The sequence below is a fragment of the Panthera leo genome, chromosome B3 (assembly GCF_018350215.1).
Source record: "Panthera leo isolate Ple1 chromosome B3, P.leo_Ple1_pat1.1, whole genome shotgun sequence".
Lineage (NCBI taxonomy): Eukaryota > Metazoa > Chordata > Mammalia > Carnivora > Felidae > Panthera > Panthera leo.
The window spans coordinates 72,440,831-72,461,105 of record NC_056684.1 but is presented as its reverse complement, the minus strand read 5'-3'; the positions used below and the strand labels follow the sequence as shown (position 1 = coordinate 72,461,105).

At 41.4% G+C, this 20,275-nt stretch overlaps 2 gene segments (V, D, J or C); both read right to left on the bottom strand.

The window, feature by feature from the left end:
- Window positions 1–3,056: 3,056 nt before the first annotated feature.
- On the bottom strand, window positions 3,057–3,780 carry LOC122222609. The segment is given in 2 exon segments: window positions 3,057–3,490; window positions 3,686–3,780. Coding segments are annotated over 2 exon segments (480 nt in total).
- Window positions 3,781–15,200: 11,420 nt separating this feature from the next.
- On the bottom strand, window positions 15,201–16,323 carry LOC122222313. The segment is given in 2 exon segments: window positions 15,201–15,868; window positions 16,032–16,323. Coding segments are annotated over 2 exon segments (366 nt in total).
- Between the last annotated feature and the right edge of the window lie 3,952 nt (window positions 16,324–20,275).

The following is a 20,275-nucleotide window of genomic DNA, read 5'->3' as shown; positions in this document are numbered from 1 at the left end:
ATGCAGAAGGTTGAAACTAGACCACTTTCTCACACCATTCACAAAAATAAACTCAAAATGGATAAAGGACCTGAATGTGAGACAGGAAACCATCAAAACCCTAGAGGAGAAAGCAGGAAAAGACCTCTCTGACCTCAGCCGTAGCAATCTCTTACTTGACACATCCCCAAAGGCAAGGGAATTAAAAGCAAAAGTGAATTACTGGGACCTTATGAAGATAAAAAGCTTCTGCACAGCAAAGGAAACAACCAACAAAACTAAAAGGCAACCAACAGAATGGGAAAAGATATTTGCAAATGACATATCGGACAAAGGGCTAGTATCCAAAATCTATAAAGAGCTCACCAAACTCCACACCCGATAAACAAATAACCCAGTGAAGAAATGGGCAGAAAACATGAATAGACACTTCTCTAAAGAAGACATCCAGATGGCCAACAGGCACATGAAAAGATGCTCAACGTCACTCCTTATCAGGGAAATACAAATCAAAACCACACTCAGATATCACCTCACGCCCGTCAGAGTGGCCAAAATGAACAAATCAGGAGACTATAGATACTGGAGAGGATGTAGAGAAACGGGAACCCTCTTGCACTGTTGGTGGGAATGCAAATTGGTGCAGCCGCTCTGGAAAACAGTGTGGAGGTTCCTCAGAAAATTAAAAATAGACCTACCCTATGACCCAGCAATAGCGCTGCTAGGAATTTACTCAAGGGATACAGGAGTACTGAGGCACAGGGGCACTTGTACTCCAATGTTTATAGTGGCACTCTCAACAATAGCCAAATTATGGAAAGAGCCGAAATGTCCATCAACTGATGAATGGATAAAGAAATTGTGGTTTATATACACAATGGATTACTACAGGGCAATGAGAAAGAATGGAATATGGCCCTTTGTAGCAACATGGATGGAACTGGAGAGTGTGATGCTAAGTGAAATAAGCCATACAGAGAAAGACAGATACCATATGTTTTCACTCTTATGTGGATCCTGAGAAACCTAACAGAAATCCATGGGGAAGGGGAAGGAAAAAAAAAAAAGAGGTTAGAGTGGGAGAGAGCCAAAGCATAAGAGACTCTTAAAAACTGAGAATAAACTGAGGGTTGATGGGGGTTGGGAGGGAGGGGAGGGTGGGTGATGGGTATTGAGGAGGGCACCTTTTGGGATGAGCACTGGGTGTTGTATGGAAACCAATTTGACAATAAATTTCATATATTGAAAAATAAAAAAAATAAAACTGCAAATCACATACCCACACCCAAAAAAAAAAGAAAGTAAAAGGATAGAAAGATATATCATGTGAACATTAATCAAAGGAAAAATGGCTACATTGGTACCCGATAAAGTTGATGGACTTCTGAACAAAGAAAATTACCAGAAACAGAGAGGAGCCTTACATAGTGATAAAAAGGATAAATTTCCAAGAGGACATAGCAATCCTAAATGTGTATGCACCAACCAACAGAGCTGAAGAATGAGTGGAACAAAAACTGACAGGACCAAAGGGAGAAATAGACAAATCTACAATTGTAGTTAGAGACTTTAATACCCTCTCTCCACAAGTGAGAGAACAACTAGCCAGAAAATCAGCAAGCATGTAGAAGAACTCAATAACACCACAACCAGCCATATCTAGTAGGCAGCTCTACCCATCAACACCCTAGCCAATGATGGCAGAATACACATTGGTTTCAAGTGCCCATGAAGTACATACCAAGTAAGACTGTATCTTGAGCCATAAAGCAAACCTCAACAAACATGATGTAGAAGAATTAAAATCATAAGGAGCATGTTCTCTGACCACAGTGAAATAAAACTGTAAATAAATAACAGAAAGATAATAGGAAAATTTCCGAATACTTGGTAACTAAACAGCATACTTCTTTTACTTTTTAATGTTTATTTATTTATTTTGAGAGAGAGAGAAAGAGCATGAGCCTGTGCATGGGAGGAGCAGAGAAAGAGGGAGAGAGAGAATCCCAAGCAGGCTCCAAACATCAACGTAGAGCTGGAGTCAGGGCTTGATCTCACAAATTGCAAAATCATGACCTGAGCTGAAATCAAGAGTTGGAGGCTTAACTGACTGAGCCACCCAGGGGCCCTACAACACATTTCTTAATAATCTAAGGGTCACAGAGAATGTCTCAAAGAAAATCAAGTGTATACTGAATTGAATGAAAATGAAACTACAGCACATCAAAATCTGTGGGACGTGGCCCAAGTAGTGCCAAGAGGGAAATTGATAGCACTAAATGCAAATATTAGAAAAGAATAAAAGTCTCAAATCAACCACCTAAGCACTCACCTCAAAAACCCAGAAAAAGAGAAAAACTAATCCAAAACAAGCATAAGGAAGGAAATAATAAAGGCAAAAATTAGTGAAATTGAAAATGGAAAAACAGTAAAAAAAAAAAAATCAATAAAACAAAGAGCTGGTTCTTTAAAAAGATCAGCAAAACTGACAACCTTCTAGCAAAACAAGGAAAAAAATGGAGAAGACATGAACAGGTTAACTAAAGATAGGGCATCCTATGTGATTGGTTAGGGGCGAATATCTGCCTTTTTCCAGTTGGTCCCGTGTTGGATGGACTTCCAGAACACGGTGCTAAGTGAAAGAAGCCATGTATGAAGGGCTGTACAATTCCATTTATGTGAAATGAACAGAATAAATAAACCCTTAGAGACAGACTGCAGGTGACCAGGGGTTGGGGGAGGGGAGAATGGTAAGCAACTGCTTAATGGGTATGTGGTTTCCTTTCCGGGTGATGACAAGGTTTTGAAACTAGATAGAGGTGGTGGTTGTACAACATAGTGGACGTACTAGATGCCACTTCATTATTCATTTTAAAAGAATGAATTGTTTGGCCTGTGAATTAATCTCAACAAAGCTATTATTGAAGTTGAAGTTGATAAAAATCTAAAGATCAAATGTAACTTCAGATACATATGTGCAGATAAGTATATGCGCATATATATGTATACATACGCATAGATGTGCATATATACACATACATATGTGTGTGTACATATATAGATCAGGTTTTGCATAGTTAATTGCTTCTATCTGGGAAAAGAGTCAATTTAGAAAGCCCCTCGATGGAGAAAGATTCCTCAGCTTCAAGATAGGGCACGTGGGTGGAGCCCCAGCTGCAGAGTTTGGGTATTGGTGCCAGGAGCCTGTTGTGCACTGTGTCTCTTATAGCACAGAGGTAGGTGGCCGAGTCGCTGGGCTGAGAAGCTGCAATGTATAAAGCACTGTGTTTTGACGGTTTATCCAGCGAGGCTTTAATTCTTCCACTTGTTTCTTCTCTCTGAGCTGACTGAATCAACAACAGAACTGTGAGTCCTTTGCCAGGGTCCTGCCTAAACCACTGAAGGGAATAAAAAGTGCTACCAGTGTAACTGCAGTTGAGAACCACGCTGTCTCCCTCTCGGACATTCAGAGCTTCCGGACTCTGCATCACCTCCTGTTTACTGCTTACCCCTGTTCAGAAAGAGAACACAGAGAGAGGGACGGGTTGGCGGCTAACCATTCCTGGGAAATTACTTCCCAATTTACTTTTTCAGTCTACATAGAACATCACACCAGTACAGCCCCCTATCTTTCTTTCTCTTCCCTGAGGAGAAACGGCTCAGGATCTGTCTGTTCTTTGCCCATTTCCAAATCCCTTTCACTCACAGTCCAGTTGTAACCAAAGGATGAGCAAACTCAAGGATTTGTCCATTCCTTCTGTCACTTAGAGCCACTGAGAACTCGTTCTTGGGTCTGTAATACTGACAAGGGCTCAAAAGATAAAGAATCTGCTTTGCTACCTTATATGTTCAAGCATCTGTAGGAAACAGGGTGAGCCCAGCCAATCAGAGACAAGTCATATGCTCACACGCACACACACTCACCCGCACGCACACACACACTCACACGCACACACACACTCACACGCACAGATCTGCCAAGAGTAGGAGGTGGAAATGGAAACAGTGCCATCTCAGGAGCCACCCCAGCATTGACAGAGAAATAGTCATTTCTCCTCTTCTTCCTGAATGGCAACAATGTTTTAAATATCAAATGCATCGACTGCAGCAAAATCCACGCAGAGAGAAAAGTGTAGAGTATAAATGCTTATACCAGAAAAGAAGAAATCTAAGTTTTTACTATATAGTTGTAGCTGCTTTCTTCAGATTCCTATAACTGCTCCCTCCTCTTGCCACTTTAGTCCAGAAGTGCTGGTTGCCCTTAACTCACACTTTCTTGAAAAATCCTTTTATATCCTTTCTCGCCCATCAGATGGCAAAGAGTTAAGAATGATGAATAATATAATATTTTGTGTGTGTGATAATGTCAGGATATGAGTGCTCATCTCTCATAGCAGAACTGTAAACTAATTAAGGTTTACAAGGGTTATTTACCTATTACTGGATCCCAGAAATTCCACCTGCCTGAGAATTTTTTTCCAGAATCACCCTTAAAAAAATATGTATAAAGTTGTATGCAGCAGCAAAAAAAGTAGAAAAATTTAAATATCCTTCACTACAACTAGTCAATACATTATGGCACATCTATATTAGGATACTATACAGTTACGGAAAGGGATTAAACTTAAATTTTCTGACTTGCAGAGAATTCTCTGACGTTCAGTCAAATGAGAGTATTTTACATCTAAGTGTGGTCCCATTTATGTCTTTAAGCAGTATGTTTATTATGAATATGTATTTAAATGAGTCGAAGCAGTTGAAATGTGCTCACAGAATGTTCACAGTAATTGAGAACTTGTGAGGGACAAATCAAGGAGGGTCACTTTCTATTCTAAATGCATAAAGTTGCTTTAATATTTTTTTAGTTTATTTATTAATTTTGAGAGAGAGAGAGAGAGAGAGCATGAGCAGGGGAAGGGCAGAGTGAGAGGGAGAGAGAATCCCAAGCAGGCTCCGTGCTGTCAGCGCAAAGCCCCATGTGGGGCTCAAACTTGAAAACCACAAGATTGTGACCTGAGCTGAAACCAAGTCAGAGGCTTAACCAACTGAGCCACCCAGGCACCCAAGTTGCTTTAATATTTTAAACTATTAAATCTTCATTTATAACTTATTTAATCATAAAAATAGAGAACATAACAGCCGTCTAGAACAATAAGGAAAACACTGAAATAAATATACTGTTTCTTTCTAGCAAACTTTCAAAATTCATTCATTTCTGAAATGCATATACTACAGTTGGAAAATTGAGGGAACCCAGAACCCTTCTTTTTCCTTATTTTTTCTCCTTTCCTTCTTCTTTTCTTTTCCATTTTCCTCCATGAAGCTCATGTTTTATGTGTAACGTCCTCTTTAAATAGAGGTTATCTCCCCTCCCCTGCCAGAGAAACAGGTATACAGCATTCTGTCCCACTGTGCATCTCTCACAATGCAGTAATCCACAGTGGTATCTTCCAGGGTAACCTGGTGCAGGTTCAGGGGACTGGAATTTCTGTCCACAGGGATGGGTGGTAAAGCTACTTTATTAGTCACATTGTTCTTTAAACCTGAAATCAGATACTATGGGCCTTGGTTCTAAAATTGTAAATATCAGATGATGTACTCTTTTCCTCTAATGGTGGGGTGGGAACAGAGTATGCTTACTTCTTGTCTTTCAGAACTTTTCAAGGAGTTGGGCTCCGTGGTCGTAACATTCCATAATCCCTAGGAGTGGAAAAACATAAGATTGTCTCCACACCCCCAAGGCAGACTTTTAAGGTCCAGGTATGGTACCTCTTAGAAGTTTCCTCTATGAACCCCATTCTCTAGTTCAACTTTCTCTCCTTTCCATCCTACAGAAAGAGCAAAATGTGGCAGGAATTATCTAGACTCACTTGTCAAGAGCCAGGATGCCATTGCTTTCTCTCATTTTCCTTTGGGCTCACTGAATATAAGAAATTCTTTATAGCAAAGAAAGCTCTTATGTGATCACAGAGGGTTATGGGTTGAATTGTGTCAAAATTCATATGTTGAAGTCTTAATCCACAGAACCTCAACATGTGATTTTACTTAGGGTCTTTTCAGAGGTAACCAAATTAGAATAAGGTCATCAAGATGAGCTCTAACCCAATACGGCTGGTATTTTTAGAAAAGGGGAAATCGTACGCGAAGACTTCATAGGGGAAAGATAAACGTGAAGAGACACAGAGAGAAGGTGGCCATCTACAAGCCATGAAGAGAGATCTAAAATGGACCCTTTCCCAACAGGCCTCAGAAGGAACCAACCCAGTAGACACCTTGCTTTCAGACTTCTAGCCTCCAGAACTGTGAAGCAACACATCTCTGTTGTGTAGGTCATCTGTGGTCCTTGTTATGACCGTCCTAGCAAACTGATATACTCAATATGACATAGCCCCTCATACTAAGGATGTGACTTCCTTGCAGAGTATACAGATGTGATCTGACTCCTGCTCTAAGTATGGTTGAGTGAAGGACAGGAAGACAAGTGAAGGTGGCAGGCCCCTCTTCTAATTCCTTGGTTTCAAAGACCATTCTTTCCTAGGTTCAGGATCTGCAGCATAGACAGATCATCCTCAAACTTCAAGTGGACATGAGAGTCCAGGGCCTAGAATTCAGCCTCTGTATTGGAACCTGGACTGAGGGAGATAGGAGGACAGGCACTTAGCAGGTGTCACACTGAGGAATCCCAGACCATTGGTCAGCCAGTGAGAAAGTAGCTTGGTTGATACACTTCCCTGGTTTAGTTATGTCCCTGGAATAAGGGTGAAAACATGACACAGGCATCCACTCTCACCCAGGGTTTCCCTTGAGAAGTAGTTATGGATTTTCAACTCTAAAAGGATGAGTCAGAAAGAGGAAAATAAGAACTGTAAGGACAGCATCAACCCAGAATGCTTTTCTTACTGCGTTTTCACACTCCAAGAGAAAGAATATATTTTACCACTGATCTGATGAGGTGGGGAGCTCAAAGAGTTTTCTTTACATTCAGAAAAGCCACCAAGTAAAAAATAGTTATAAGAGGACTGAGAAAGTTCATCTAAATGACAAGAATGAGTAAATTAGACTCTGATGCAGAAAGTGACATGCTCAAAGTGACTGGGCAGTTGTAAGATCAGATCCTAATCTAGAAGCCAACTTTTCTGATTCTCTAGTCTCCTCAAATACTTCCAGGGATCATGTATCTGTAGGGGTCGGGGGTGGCATTTAGAGACTTCACATGTTGGTATAAACAAAACAAGACACATGGAATGGCACCCATCTTTATATTCCACAAACACTGCTCAAACCCCCCCGTTCTGTGTGTATGTCTCTGGTCACTGACAGAGTTGACCTCAGAGAAGAACAGGAAGAAGAAAAAAGAATAAAGGCTCTGTGAGAAAGGAGAGAATGACCTTGATAACTTCCTGCTATCTTCTCAAATTTAAGAGAACTGAATGAAACAGATTGAGTAAGATAATTTCCTTCCCACCAAATAAATAAATAAATTCTACTTTTCTCTATCACTATAAAAAATGGTCAAAAATAGATTATTTAGGCTTGAAAATGGCACAGCCACTTTCCTGTCCTCCTCTGTCATCCTATTTTGAGTGGAAAGAAAACATTTCATAATGGATTGGGACAAAGCCAGGAATCGCTGAATGTTGGAGGCTATGCACAGACTGTTCTGCTTCTAATGAAGAGAATAAAATATATCATTTGTCACAGTTTTTGCAGAGCCTCAGTACTGAATGTTAACCAACCGCTTTCTGCCCCAACTGATCAGGGATGTTATTGACAATGGAACATCCTCCTCTTGTGACTAAAGACATGAAGGCCTTCTTCCCATGCCGGGCAAGTCCACCAATCTGCTCTAGTAAAGTTACTTTACAGATGTGGACGAGGATTGCTTAGATGTGCTTATGACGTCACAGAAGAACTTCAATTTTGGTCATTTGTGGTTTCAGAATGATCTCCACGTGGGACAGGACAATTTTTGCAATATTAACAGAGTTTTTGCCTTTTTTCATTTTTAAAAAAACACATGATCTTTCCTCCATTCAGGCAGTGGGGTAACTGGCTCATCACGTCAAGAACAGGACATACAGCTGGAAAAAGAAAATAAAGATGCCTTTCTTGCCACTTAATTGCAACAGTTTCAGCCCTACAGGCATGTGAAAGGATCTGGCATCAACTGTAGATTTAGGGGATGATACGATGATATAACACAAGTTTACCTACTGAGACAAAATCAATATTTTCTAGGTGGAGCAAACATTTTTCTAAGGGGAGAGGAAAGAGTATCAAAGACTAGCAAAGAGGCTTAAATCTGGATGGGTGCTTTCGAGGGACGCTGGATCTTATTCCCTTAAAGACATCATGGAAAGAACCCAGCAAAGCCTCTGGGCCATTTTCAGTTATTAAACAAATCAAAGTGCAGCCTTGTTTATATCTTCCATTGTCATCTCTCCTTTGCTCTCTCAACTTGAGTTTTGACCCCTGGCTACCAGAAGGTCAGCGTGGCCTGTTCTGTTCACTTCCTCCTGCTTTTTCCAGATGCCCTCCATGGGGGGCGGGCAGGCATCTGGATGGAGAGCACCAGGGAGCCCCGAGGGGCCTCCTCAAGGCTGGGCTCTCCCCTCCCTGAGGGTCCCCACTCAGAGGCACTCTCAGTAGCCTCTCTCTCTCTCTTCTCTCCTGGCTGGAGCACTGGCAGGACAGCTCAGGCCCTGCTGACTTCAGCAGCTTTACTTGCTCAGGAGAACACTCACTCCTCCTTACCGTGCCTAATGGAGAAACTCAGGCAGCCCCATTGACGCTCCTCCTCAGTCCACCATCTTTCTCCAATTTCCTTATCTTCTATTTAGGCAGGTGTAAAAATAGATCACAATCTGCTTCAGAAGCAGATATCCAAAGACAGAATGTCATGCAATTTTCCTTTTTATTTTTTATTTTTCAGGTGACTTTGTTTTTAATAGTCATTTTAGGCGGGGATATTGACTCCTCAAGTGACTTTTGGGGAAAGGGGAACACTTTTTCTCGTCTTGGCTCTTCCCATTCTTCACATCAGCTAAGTGGGGGAAGATTGGGGTTTGGAGGGTACACAGACTGTTCGCTTTCTTCTTTTTAAATCCTAGAGGGAGTGTATGGCTGCAAGCCTTTCTTAATAGAAAATGGTGGTGGATGCATAGTGATTTTTTTTAATTTAATTTTTTTAATGTTTATTATTGAGAGACAGAGAGACACAGAGCCTGAGCAGGGGAGGGGCAGAGAGAGGGGGAGACACAGAATCTGAAACAAACTCCAGGCTCTGAGCTGTCAGCACAGAGCCCGACGCGGGGCTCAAACTCACAAACCGTGAGATCATGACCTGAGTCGAAGTCGGACGCTTAACTGACTGAGCCACCCACGCGCCCCAATGCTTCTTGGTCCTTAGTTGTTGTTGTTGTTTAATTTTTTTAATGTTTATTTATTTTTGAGAAGAAGAGAGAGAGACAGAGCGCGAGTGGGGGAGGGGCAGAGAGAGAGGGAGACATAGAATCTGAAGCAGGTTCCAGGCTCTGAGCTGTCAGCACAGAGCCCAACGTGGGGCTGGAACTCATGAGCCATGAGATCATGACCTAAGCTGAAGTCAGATGCCTAAGCGACTGAGCCACCTGGGTGCCCCCCCTTGGTCCTTAGTTTTGGGTCCTAGTTGCCAAATTCGTGACAATGGAGAATGCCCTACATTCCTCTAACTGGAAAAAGGATATTTAATTCTATAGGTGACTCCAAATAAAGATTTCTCATTCTTCAAAAGACAACATGAAAAGATATACTCATATAGTCCTATAATTATATTTTATATACATATATAATATTTAACCTATAGATTATAAATATATAAATATATATTATATATTCCAATAATATTAGGAATAGTAAGAATGTTCCATTACTATTAGGTAAGTTTCAGGGACAAAATTAAATAATAGGCCTCACACCAACCAAAATTCACCATGAATATCAGAAAGGAAAGCCAGGCTAAGAGGATATAGCAGAAGATTAAACATGGTCATGAAATGATTATGAGTCATTTTGTGGTCTCTACTGGAAATTATTAGGAGAACTCTAAAGGCAGACATTAGAGAATTATTGTTCTATGTTTGGTAATAAGCATGTCTTTATCAGTGTTATAACCAGCTCTCTTCAATATGAAGTTACAATGTTGTAAAGAATCCTGAGAGAGTAAAATGGTTATAATAAATAAAATATATTTAAATTTTGGAACAAAGGAGAAAATATTAAGGAATTATGGCCTTTAAGATATAGAAGGATTTTGGGGCGCCTGGGTGGCTCGGTCGGTTAAGCGTCCGACTTCGGCTCAGGTCATGATCTCACCGTCTGTGAGTTCGAGCCCCACGTCGGGCTCTGTGCTGATCGCTCAGAGCCTGGAGCCTGTTTCAGATTCTGTGTCTCCCTCTCTCTCTGCCCCTCCCCTGTTCATGCTCTGTCTCTCTCTGTCTCAAAAATAAATAAACGTTAAAAAAAAATTAAAAAAAAAGATATAGAAGGATTTTAATTTTTAATCAAAAAGAAAGAATGAATAAACTTTTATCCATGATGGAGAATGGAATAAGTTGTGGCCTTTTTTTCTGGTTAAGTCTACAACCAAAGGCTTGTCTATCTCTTAACTCTTCTCTGCTGCTTTTCAAACCATGGATGAATTTCCTTTTGTTGTTGCAAAAAGTTACTACTTTTTTTATCATTAAAAAAGAGATGATCTGCTAACTAAAATAGGATATGGCTTCATCAGAAATAAGGTGTTAGCTGCATTCAGGCATTCCAAGGTGGGGTTCGATGTTCCCTAAGCACCTCTCCTCTAAGTTAACCCCCAGTACTTGCAGGTCTGCATCACCCATCCTCCTGAAATCCAGCAGTCACCCAACTGCAGTGTTTTTCAAAGCAAGATCTCCAGTCATTTGAACCCAAATCATCCGTGACTCCCTAAAAAAAGTGGCCCCCAACCTCATGCCAGACCTATTTACTCCAAATCTATTGATCAGAATCAGATCTGCATGAACTGAGAGATCATGACCTGGGCCGAAATCAAGAGTCGGCTGCTCAACCAACTGAGCCACCCATGTGCCTCCAGATCTGCATTTTTGAAATAGAGTCTCCGTGTGATTCTTAAATGTACAGAAGATTTGAGAAGTACTGTCCAGTTGGTCAACAGTGGAGCTTTTACTTTTTTATTTTTTCATCTCATTTTATGAGGCCTGAAACATTTACTTTATATCAGAAATTTCTTCATCTTTAAACATACCTAAGCCTCAGTTTCTTCATCCAAGGATGCATTCATTTTACTTCACGGGTTTTGGATTATTAAATGAGTAAGTAGAGTGCTAGGCAATGGACTTGGCATATGTTAAGCATTCAATAAGTGATAAGATGCTGGTGACAATGAGGATGACAAAATGAGGGCAGGTTGAAACAAGAATCCCGTCGTACTTTCCTGATTTCTTTACCTGAATACATTGGGCAAACTGGAAAGCTATAAATACATCAGGCTAAAATTGAACAAAACCAGGTGATGTGGATAAAAGAACACTTCTGTCTCTCTCCCTAGATCAGGAAGCTTCCACTTCTGCCTCCCTTGTTTCTGGGCCTTCCCTCATCCCCTCTGCACAAAGGAGCTAATTCTGTCATTCAGAGTCCATTTATGAGAAGGACATTAGTCATTGCTCTAGCTTACTTTTTTGAATTTTTTAATTTTAATTTTATTTTTAGAGAGAGAGAAAGGGAGAGAGAGTGTGTGAATTGGGGAGAGGGGAAGAGAGAGAGAGAAAATCCTAAGCAGGCTCCATACTCACTGTGGAGTGGGATATGGGGCTCAATCTCATGACCCTGGGATCATGACCTGAGCCAAAATCAAGAGTCAATCACTCAAGCGACTGGGCCACCTAGGCACCCCATCATTGGTCTAACTTAAAAGGCAGACCCCCAAACTCCACTCATTCTGTTTATGTCCCTTGCATTTTTAAATCTTTGCCTACCAGTAATAATAACAGATCTAAGTATTCCCAGGAAGCCAGCCCTGCCCCTAAAGCTGGCAAATAAGGCAAGGAAAGTAAATAATAAAGACTGTAGAAAGAAAGAAAGAAAGAAAGAAAGAAAGAAAGAAAGAAAGAAAGAAAGAAAGAAAGAAAAACTTTCTTCTTGGAGGCAGCATGATTATGGATGTAGAAAATCCAAACAAATTCAGAAATGATTAGAATTAACTACTTCATTTAGCAAGTTCGGTGAATCTAAGGTCAATCCATAAAAACCAGCTGTATTTCTATACATTAGCAACAATTGGGAAATAAAATTTTTTAAATTGCATGGAATCTCTTATACCTGAGTGTAAATCTGACATAGAAAGTGCAAGATCACGGCATTAAAAATTAAAACCATTGCTTAGAGAAATTGAAGTTGACGAAAATAAATTGATAGTCTATATTTATGACCTGAAACTCAATATGGCTAAGATATCAATTCTCCCCAAATTGATCTCATAGAATTTAATGCAATACCAACCAAAATTGCAACAGAAATTTTGTGGAAATTGAAAAGGAGTTAGAATACAGGAATTGATTCTAAAGTTTGTGTGGAATTGCAAAGGACCCAGAATAGATAAAATAATGTGGAGAAGAACAAAGATGATGGGAAAACACAACGAGCTTCAAATCTTCCCATAAAACTACACTAATAAACACATTATCATATAGGTGGAATGATGATAGACAGTGCAGGAATAGACCTAAACATGTATGGTCACTTGATATGTGACAAAAATGTGACTGCAGTTCTATTAAGAGAAAGGATGATCTTTTCGCTTAATGGTTATGAACCAATAGGAACATTGACACCTATTGCATATTATTACAAATATTGATTTGAGTTGGAATAGGTACCTAAATGAAAAAAAACATGTCCAGGGGCACCTGGGTGGCTCAGTCGGTTAAGCCTCTGACTTCAGCTAGGATCATGATCTCACAGTTCGTGAGTTTGAGCCCCACATCAGGCTCTCTGGTGTCAGCACAGAACCCACCTCAGATCCTCTGTCTCCCGTTGTCTCTGCCCCTCCCCCACTCCTTCTCTCTCTCCCTCTCTCTCTCTCTCTCTCTCTCTCTCTCTCTCTCTCAAAATAAATAAATAAACTTAAAAAAATGTCCATGCCTTGAAATAGGCAAAAATTTTTCAACAGGGCACACACAAAAAAATACTAACCAATATGGGAAAAAATGATTAGCTGGACTTTATTGAAATTAGAAACTTCTGTACATTAAAGGACATCATTATGAAAGTGAATAATCAAGCAGTGGATTAGGAGAGAATCCAAGGTATATAATTTTGACAGGAGCTCATAGCCAGACTATATAAAGAATGCATGTACATGGATAATAAACATACAAATGAGCAAAAGACTTGAATAGATACTGGACAGAAAAGAACATCCAGATGGCCAATGAGCATATAAAAAGTGCTTAGCATCATTCTTCAGGAAAAGCAAATTAAAACTACATTTTTATGAGATATCACTAAATATCACCAGAATGACTTAAATTAAACATATAAAGAAAACTCATACCACTTCTTGGTGAGAATATGGAGAACCTAGAACTTTCATACTTCATACTTCATTCATAAGATTTTAAGTTGCTTCAATCCTTTGGAAAAATGTTTGCCAACACTAAAGCTAATTATATGCCTACTCTATGACCCAGTAAGTCCATTCCAGGGGAATTACACAAAAATAATAAGTTCACATGTCCACCAAAAGACATTTAAATGAGTATTTCTAGGGGTGCCTGGGTGGCTCAGTCGGTTGAGCATCCGAGTATTGATTTTGGCTCAGGTCACAATCCCAGGGTCATGGGATCGAGTCCCACATCGGGCTGCAGGCTGAACATGGAGCCTGCTTAAGATTCTCCTTCTGCCCTCTCCCCCACTCACTCTATTTCTCTCTCCAAAACAAAGAAAACTTAAAAATTAAAAAAATAAATGAATATTTCTAGCAGACTTTTTCATAATGGCACCAAAGTATAAACAGTCCAAACAACCCGAATGTCTATTTCAAGGAGAATGGATAAATACATTGTTGTATATTCATACAAAGAATCTACCCATCAACAAAAAAGAACAAACAACTGGGCATGCAGGGCAACATCAATGAATTGCAAAGACATTATGTTGAGTGAAGGAAACCAGATTTGAGAACATATACTGCATGATGCTGTATGATTCGAGTCATGTGAAGTTCAGGAATAGATGACAGAAATCAGAATAGTGGTTACCCAGGGCAGAGAGTAGGAAGAAGGGCTGTCGAATTTGCAAAGGGCAGGTGAAAATCTTCTGGAGTAACAGCAATGTTTGATATGTAGATCTGGATGGTATTACATAGATATAAACAAGTGTAAAGTCTCCTTGAGCTATAGGTTGGAGTTTTGTGCACTTTATTATATATGTTACAACTCAATTACAGAGAGAGAGAGAGAGAGAACAAAGTAACAGCATTTTAAAATATTGAAGTAAATGTCAGTACCAGCCCTTGAGAATTAAAAGGTCCATCAAGGAGGCAGGACTGAAGTATGTGGAGGAGTGCTTTTGATTTCGTACATATATGAAGTATGATTTTGTTTAAAAAAATAACACTTATTTTTAAAGATAAGGGAAAAGAGACTGCTGAGAATTTCAGACAAGATGAGGACTGGAAACCAACCACTGGTTTTATCAATGCCAAAGCCTTGGACATGAAAGCAAGAGTTTCTCTTGGAGTGATGCTAACAGAGGCCAGATTCAAGTGGAGGTGAAGAATTGGCATTGAGGAAATGGACATAGTCAGTACGAACAATTCTTTCCATTAAGTTGGTTATTAAGGAGAAGAGAAATGTAGAAATGTGGCTGGTGGAGATGGGGCCTTCAAGAACACTATATTAAAATGGGAAAGATATGGGGTGCCTGGGTGGTTCAGTCAGTTGAATGCCTGACTTTTGATTTTGGCTCATGATCTCAGGGTCCTGGAGTTTGAGCTCTGCGTGGGGCCCAGTGCTGCCATTGAGGAGCCTGTTTGGGATTCTCTCTCCTTCTCTCTGCCCCTCCCCTGCTCATACACATGCACTTTCCCTCTCTCACTCTCTCTCTATCTCTCAATAAATAAACTTAAAGAAACTAAAAGGAAAAGATTCGCTAATAGAGATTGACCAAATTATTATAAGAGAATATAAAACTTTTTTTTTTTTTTTAATTTGGGGGAAGAGTGTGTATTCCTGGGCAGGTTCTTTTCAAGTGACCCAAGACTGGAAACCAAGGCCATCCATATCACAGCTGTCCTTTCTGTATCCATGTGAGGGAAGCTTCAGGCTGTTATAAAGAGCAGACAGACCCAGGAACACACAAAGGGGACTGTCCAGGATACCAGGACAGAATGAACAGTCATCTGTGCCACCTGGCTACATCAAGAGATTTTGTTCTCCATAGGACCACTTGGAAAGGCTGTGAATTCTAAGTAGGTACTTCTTCGAGGAAGAAAAACAACAGAGATGTTGTTGATGTCCAGAGCTCAACTGCAGGTTTCTGGTTCAGGCTGCAGGTGCCTGGGAGCACGGTGTCTCCACAGCACAGAGGTAAGTGGCTGAATCTTCAGGTTTAGAGGCTGTGATGTGCAGAGAACTTCCCTGCTTTAATACTGTGGCTTTTAATCTTTCTTTCTGCTTTTCCTCGTTAACTGAATACAGGAGGAAGAGGAGTTCAGGGCCTTTCCCAGGATTCTGCCTAAGCCACTGGAGCCCTGTAAACAAGCTGATGGTATAACTGCAGTTGAGGCTGACATTGTCTCCCTCCCGAAGTCTCAAGGTCTGAGGGCTCTGCTTCACCCGGTCTTCTCCATGCAACCCTGTTCAGGAAAACAAAATCAGAAGCGATGCAATGACTTTGGTACAGTAGTTTTGAAAAATTCCAACAAGACACCTGTGTGAGCTGAGACTGAACCCCTATCCCTTCCCCCGGCTTTGGATAAACGTGTCCCTGTGGTTCTCGCCTCTTGCCCTCCAACTTACAGCCAAGCTGAAGCCACAAAACTATGAATGCACACTCCAGCACGTTCCCCATCCTGACATCTATCTGAGTCTTGGTACAATCCGTAACGATTCCAAACCTTCTCTGAGGTGCTGTCTCTGGGTCTTCGCTCTTGTTCTCTGATGCAGGAGAGAGCCTTTCTCTTGGTGGCTTAGCCAATCAAAACTCAGTTTCATGCCTTTCAAGTTTCAAGAATTCAGGAAATGAGAAGAATGGAACCACTGCCACCTCCTGGTCACAGACACAATCTCACAGTACCCGCCTCATACTGCCCGACAAAGAAAAGATTGACGGAAAGATTATATTCAACGGGCATAGTGTCTATGAGGTTCAAAGTTATAGTCAGAAAAGCCATCTCTTATTTACACTTTTAAAAGATTTTTTAATGTTTTTTTTCATTTATTTTGAAAGTGAGAGAGAGAGCGTGTGCGTGGGCGCGCAAGAGTTGGGGAGGGACAGAGAGAGAGGGTGAGAGAGAATCCCGAGCAGGCTCTAGGCTGTCAACACAGAGCCCAACTCAGGGCTTGAACTCAGGAACGATGAGAACGTGACCTGAGCTGAAACCAAGAATCCAGTGGCTTAACCAACTGAACCACTCAAGACGCTCCTCTTATTTACACTTTTAATTGTTTCGTTGTTTCTTGAATGGCCTTTAAAGCTAAACTGGTACCAGAGGTTATAAAAGAGTTGGTCCTACATGTAACAGATTGTGTTTCTCTTTAACATACACAAGAAACTCAGCAGGTGACACTTTAAAAGGACTAGAGCTCGAAAAGAGGGAGATCAAATAGGGTGTAGCTTCATCTGGAAACCCCACTGAATGGAAATAGGGAATATAAGAAATCCATGTCTTCAAATAATTTTATGCCTAGCTACAGGGACCAGGTGTGACCAAAATTCACGGTCACAAACATGACAGATCTTTGGAGGGTGGGAAGGAAAAGCGTAACATGGGGAAAAAAGACCTCTCCACTTCTAGACCTCAAAGGGATCAGAAAGTCACTGCGTGTGTGTTGGGAGAGAGTAACTATTATTTATGTACAGCACATTGTATATAAGTAAATAACATACAGTAAAAGTAAGTCTTCCTTCCTCACTTATCTTTCAGTACCACAGTTCATCCATACAGGTGGCTCTTCCTATGATACACATGCATTCACTATTTTTAGAGAAACCTATACACTCCATGCCCTGCTTTGTTTATTTTCCTGCCAGAGTCCAGTCCAGCAGGTCCAGGGGTTCCCGAAGGATGAACAGCGTGGGCGAAAAAGTGAAAATAAACTAAAACAAAAATAAAAATGGACACAGACAACAGGAGTGTGTTGGACTGCCCGCTTTATTGTGGCAAACATGGCATTATATTTGCTAGCAATTTCCTCATAGTGTGCGTCATCTGTGTTTTCTGGCATTACCTAATTCTAAAATTGTTCCTTTGTGTAATCACCCATTAAGGAATAACACGATTGTTTTCTTGTAATGTTCCCTCCTGCGCTTTGCTTAGTGATTAATTTCTCTCATTGTTTTCATTATGTATCTACATTTATCTACAATCTATAAAGCATCTGCTTTGCTGTTTTCATGAAAGGTCATTTATCTCTCAACACCTCAAGTGGAACAGTTGCAGGGACATGACCTCTTAGTTGTTTCCCTGAACCATTCGTGGTTTGAAGAACAAAAGTGTTCGCCTCTGTCTGAGGTTCCAGGAGGGGGCCAAGAGGGCCTTAGAAACCCATACCTTATACATTCTCAGAGAGACAATGCACCTAGGAACTAATGAACCATTCTGTACCTTAACCGACTAGGTTCAATCATCATCTGGAATGCCTCCTGGGGTCCAAGTGGGCCTAGGGGTTGGAGTGACCTGTGCCCATAGATACACTCCTTAGTTACCAGAGTGGAGCTTTCAAATCCATTTGTTCCTTCCTTGGCTGGGAAACATTTGACTCTATCCTTCCTTTAGGTAGAGGAGTCTTCATAGGGGGTGGCAAAGGCTAAATGTAGGGCCGCACAATTTCCTTGCGGAACCTTATTTCTTTCCCCAATGGTTGTTTTCCCAGGGGGCCTGTCGAGGGCAATTCCCCAACAGACAACTCCCCAGGTACTTATTATTAAGGCCAAATTACATAAAAGCAGGAGTACAAGAAGCTTCACTGTCCGTGGGCTGTCCTGCAGTCCTGATCCATCCACCGCCCGGGCCCTGCCATCAGGCTGGTTGGATAGCTTGGCCTCCAGCATTTTCTCCCATGCAAAATGGCTACGTAGCATACCCTTGCACAGACAAATCATATTTTACTTAAGCAGTTTTGTATTTTTGCAAGTTTAGATGATTTCCAGTCTTTTACTGTCACAGATTTTGCTGAAATGAATTTCCTCAAAGAGGTTTGCCAACATGATCCAGTATATCAATAAAAATTATTGAAAGTTATAAAAGCTACAAAAAAAAATCCATGCATCTTTCATTTAGTAAGTATTGCCAAGACGCCTTTAAATAAGCAGTAGTAATTTACATAGTTACAATGTATCAGCATCTGTTTCTCCATTCCCTTGCCAGCACATTATATAACTAAACTGTTTTATCTTTCTTAATTTAATAAGTGAAAAATGCTAATTCAGAGTACCATCTTTAATTGCTCTATTATTAGTGAAACTGGGATTTTCAAAATAATTTTAAAATCTGTTCGCATGTCTGACTTTGAAAACTCTATTCAAAATTTGTTCCTTCTGAAGTCAGAACAACAGGAATCAAACGCCAGGTCTATGGTTTATTTGCTGTGAGATTTTGAACACTTTTCTTACTGACTCTGTTACTTAGTTTTCTCAACTGAGTAATGGAGAAACAATAGTCATATCTTCTAGAATTGCTGTATCATATGCATTGATATAAATAGATTACATATATGTTTATACAGTTATAAACATATAAAATCAAATAATGGCTAGTGTTAGGATGTCCTTGGAACCACAGTAGAGGGGACAGCCATCTTGCCAGGGCAACCCAACGAAAAGCCCCTAGTAGCATGCCAGAAGGAATTGGAGGTCAACAAATCACCGAGCGACAGCACGACCTGACGCGAAAAAGGCCCACCTGGACCTAAACCCGGAACCTCTGCAGCTTAAAAACCCCACCCCACCACACCTGGGGGCAACTTCCCTGATTCCTCTCTCTCTCTGAGTCACGGAACCTCGCCCCAGACCTTAGTTCCCAAATAAAGCCTTTGCTAAAATTTTTTAGCCTCTGACTGCTCTCTTTACCCCGCCTTACGCCTGACCCTAACATTTGGTGCTGAAACCCCGGGGGGAGGTAGTAGCTCGCCTTCTTGGCTGAGCTCCCTCCTTGCCAAGCCAGAGGCCAACCACCCTACTCTCAAGCGCCTACAGGAGCCGGTAAGTAGGAGAGACCCCTCCTTCCCTCCTCCAACCACGGCTGACACCCACGAGAGACGTCTCCAAGTCAGTCTCCATTCCTCCGCACGCCTCAAAGCCCGCACGCCAATAGGCCCTTATTGCAGCCCGAGGGACGCCTCGCCCTGCCATGCCAATGGCAAGTAACGAGTCTAAACCTCCTCGATCTCTTATCCCCCGCCCAATGTCTGTTAAAAAACTTCTGGCTCCTAGGCTTACAAGGCGAACTTGGTCGTAACCGACTCATCCGCCTTTGCACTGTAGTCTAGCCTCAGTACAAATTAGATAATGATCCTCAATGGCCTCCCGAGGGGTCTTTACAATACCAAATCTTAACCAATCTGGACAATTTCTGCTATCGGCTGGGAAAATGGGGAGAAATACCCTACGTCATGGCCTTTTGGGATCTCAGGTCTCGCCCCAACCTATGTTCCTCCTGCCCCTCTGCATGCGTGCTCCTTGTCCGCCCACAACCCCCCAATGACCCCACCTCACCAACTTCCCCGATCTCCAACCCCTTAGAGGATCTAGCCACGCCACCCACCGGTCCTCGCCCCGCTCCGTACTCCCAACCCCCAGCCGTTCCGCCCTTGCCTCCCATATCATCCCGAACTCGTGCTCAGGCCCCTCCCAGCGAACAGACCCCAGCGGCCATCTTACCTTCTCCTAGGTGGCAGGACCTGAAGGTCTAGTTCGCGTTCACGTCCCCTTCTCCCTCCAAGACTTATCCGCCATTGAAAAGGGGCTAGGGTCATTCTCGGCTGACCCCACCCAATACACTAAGGAATTCCAATACCTTGCCCAAGCCTACAGTCTCACATGG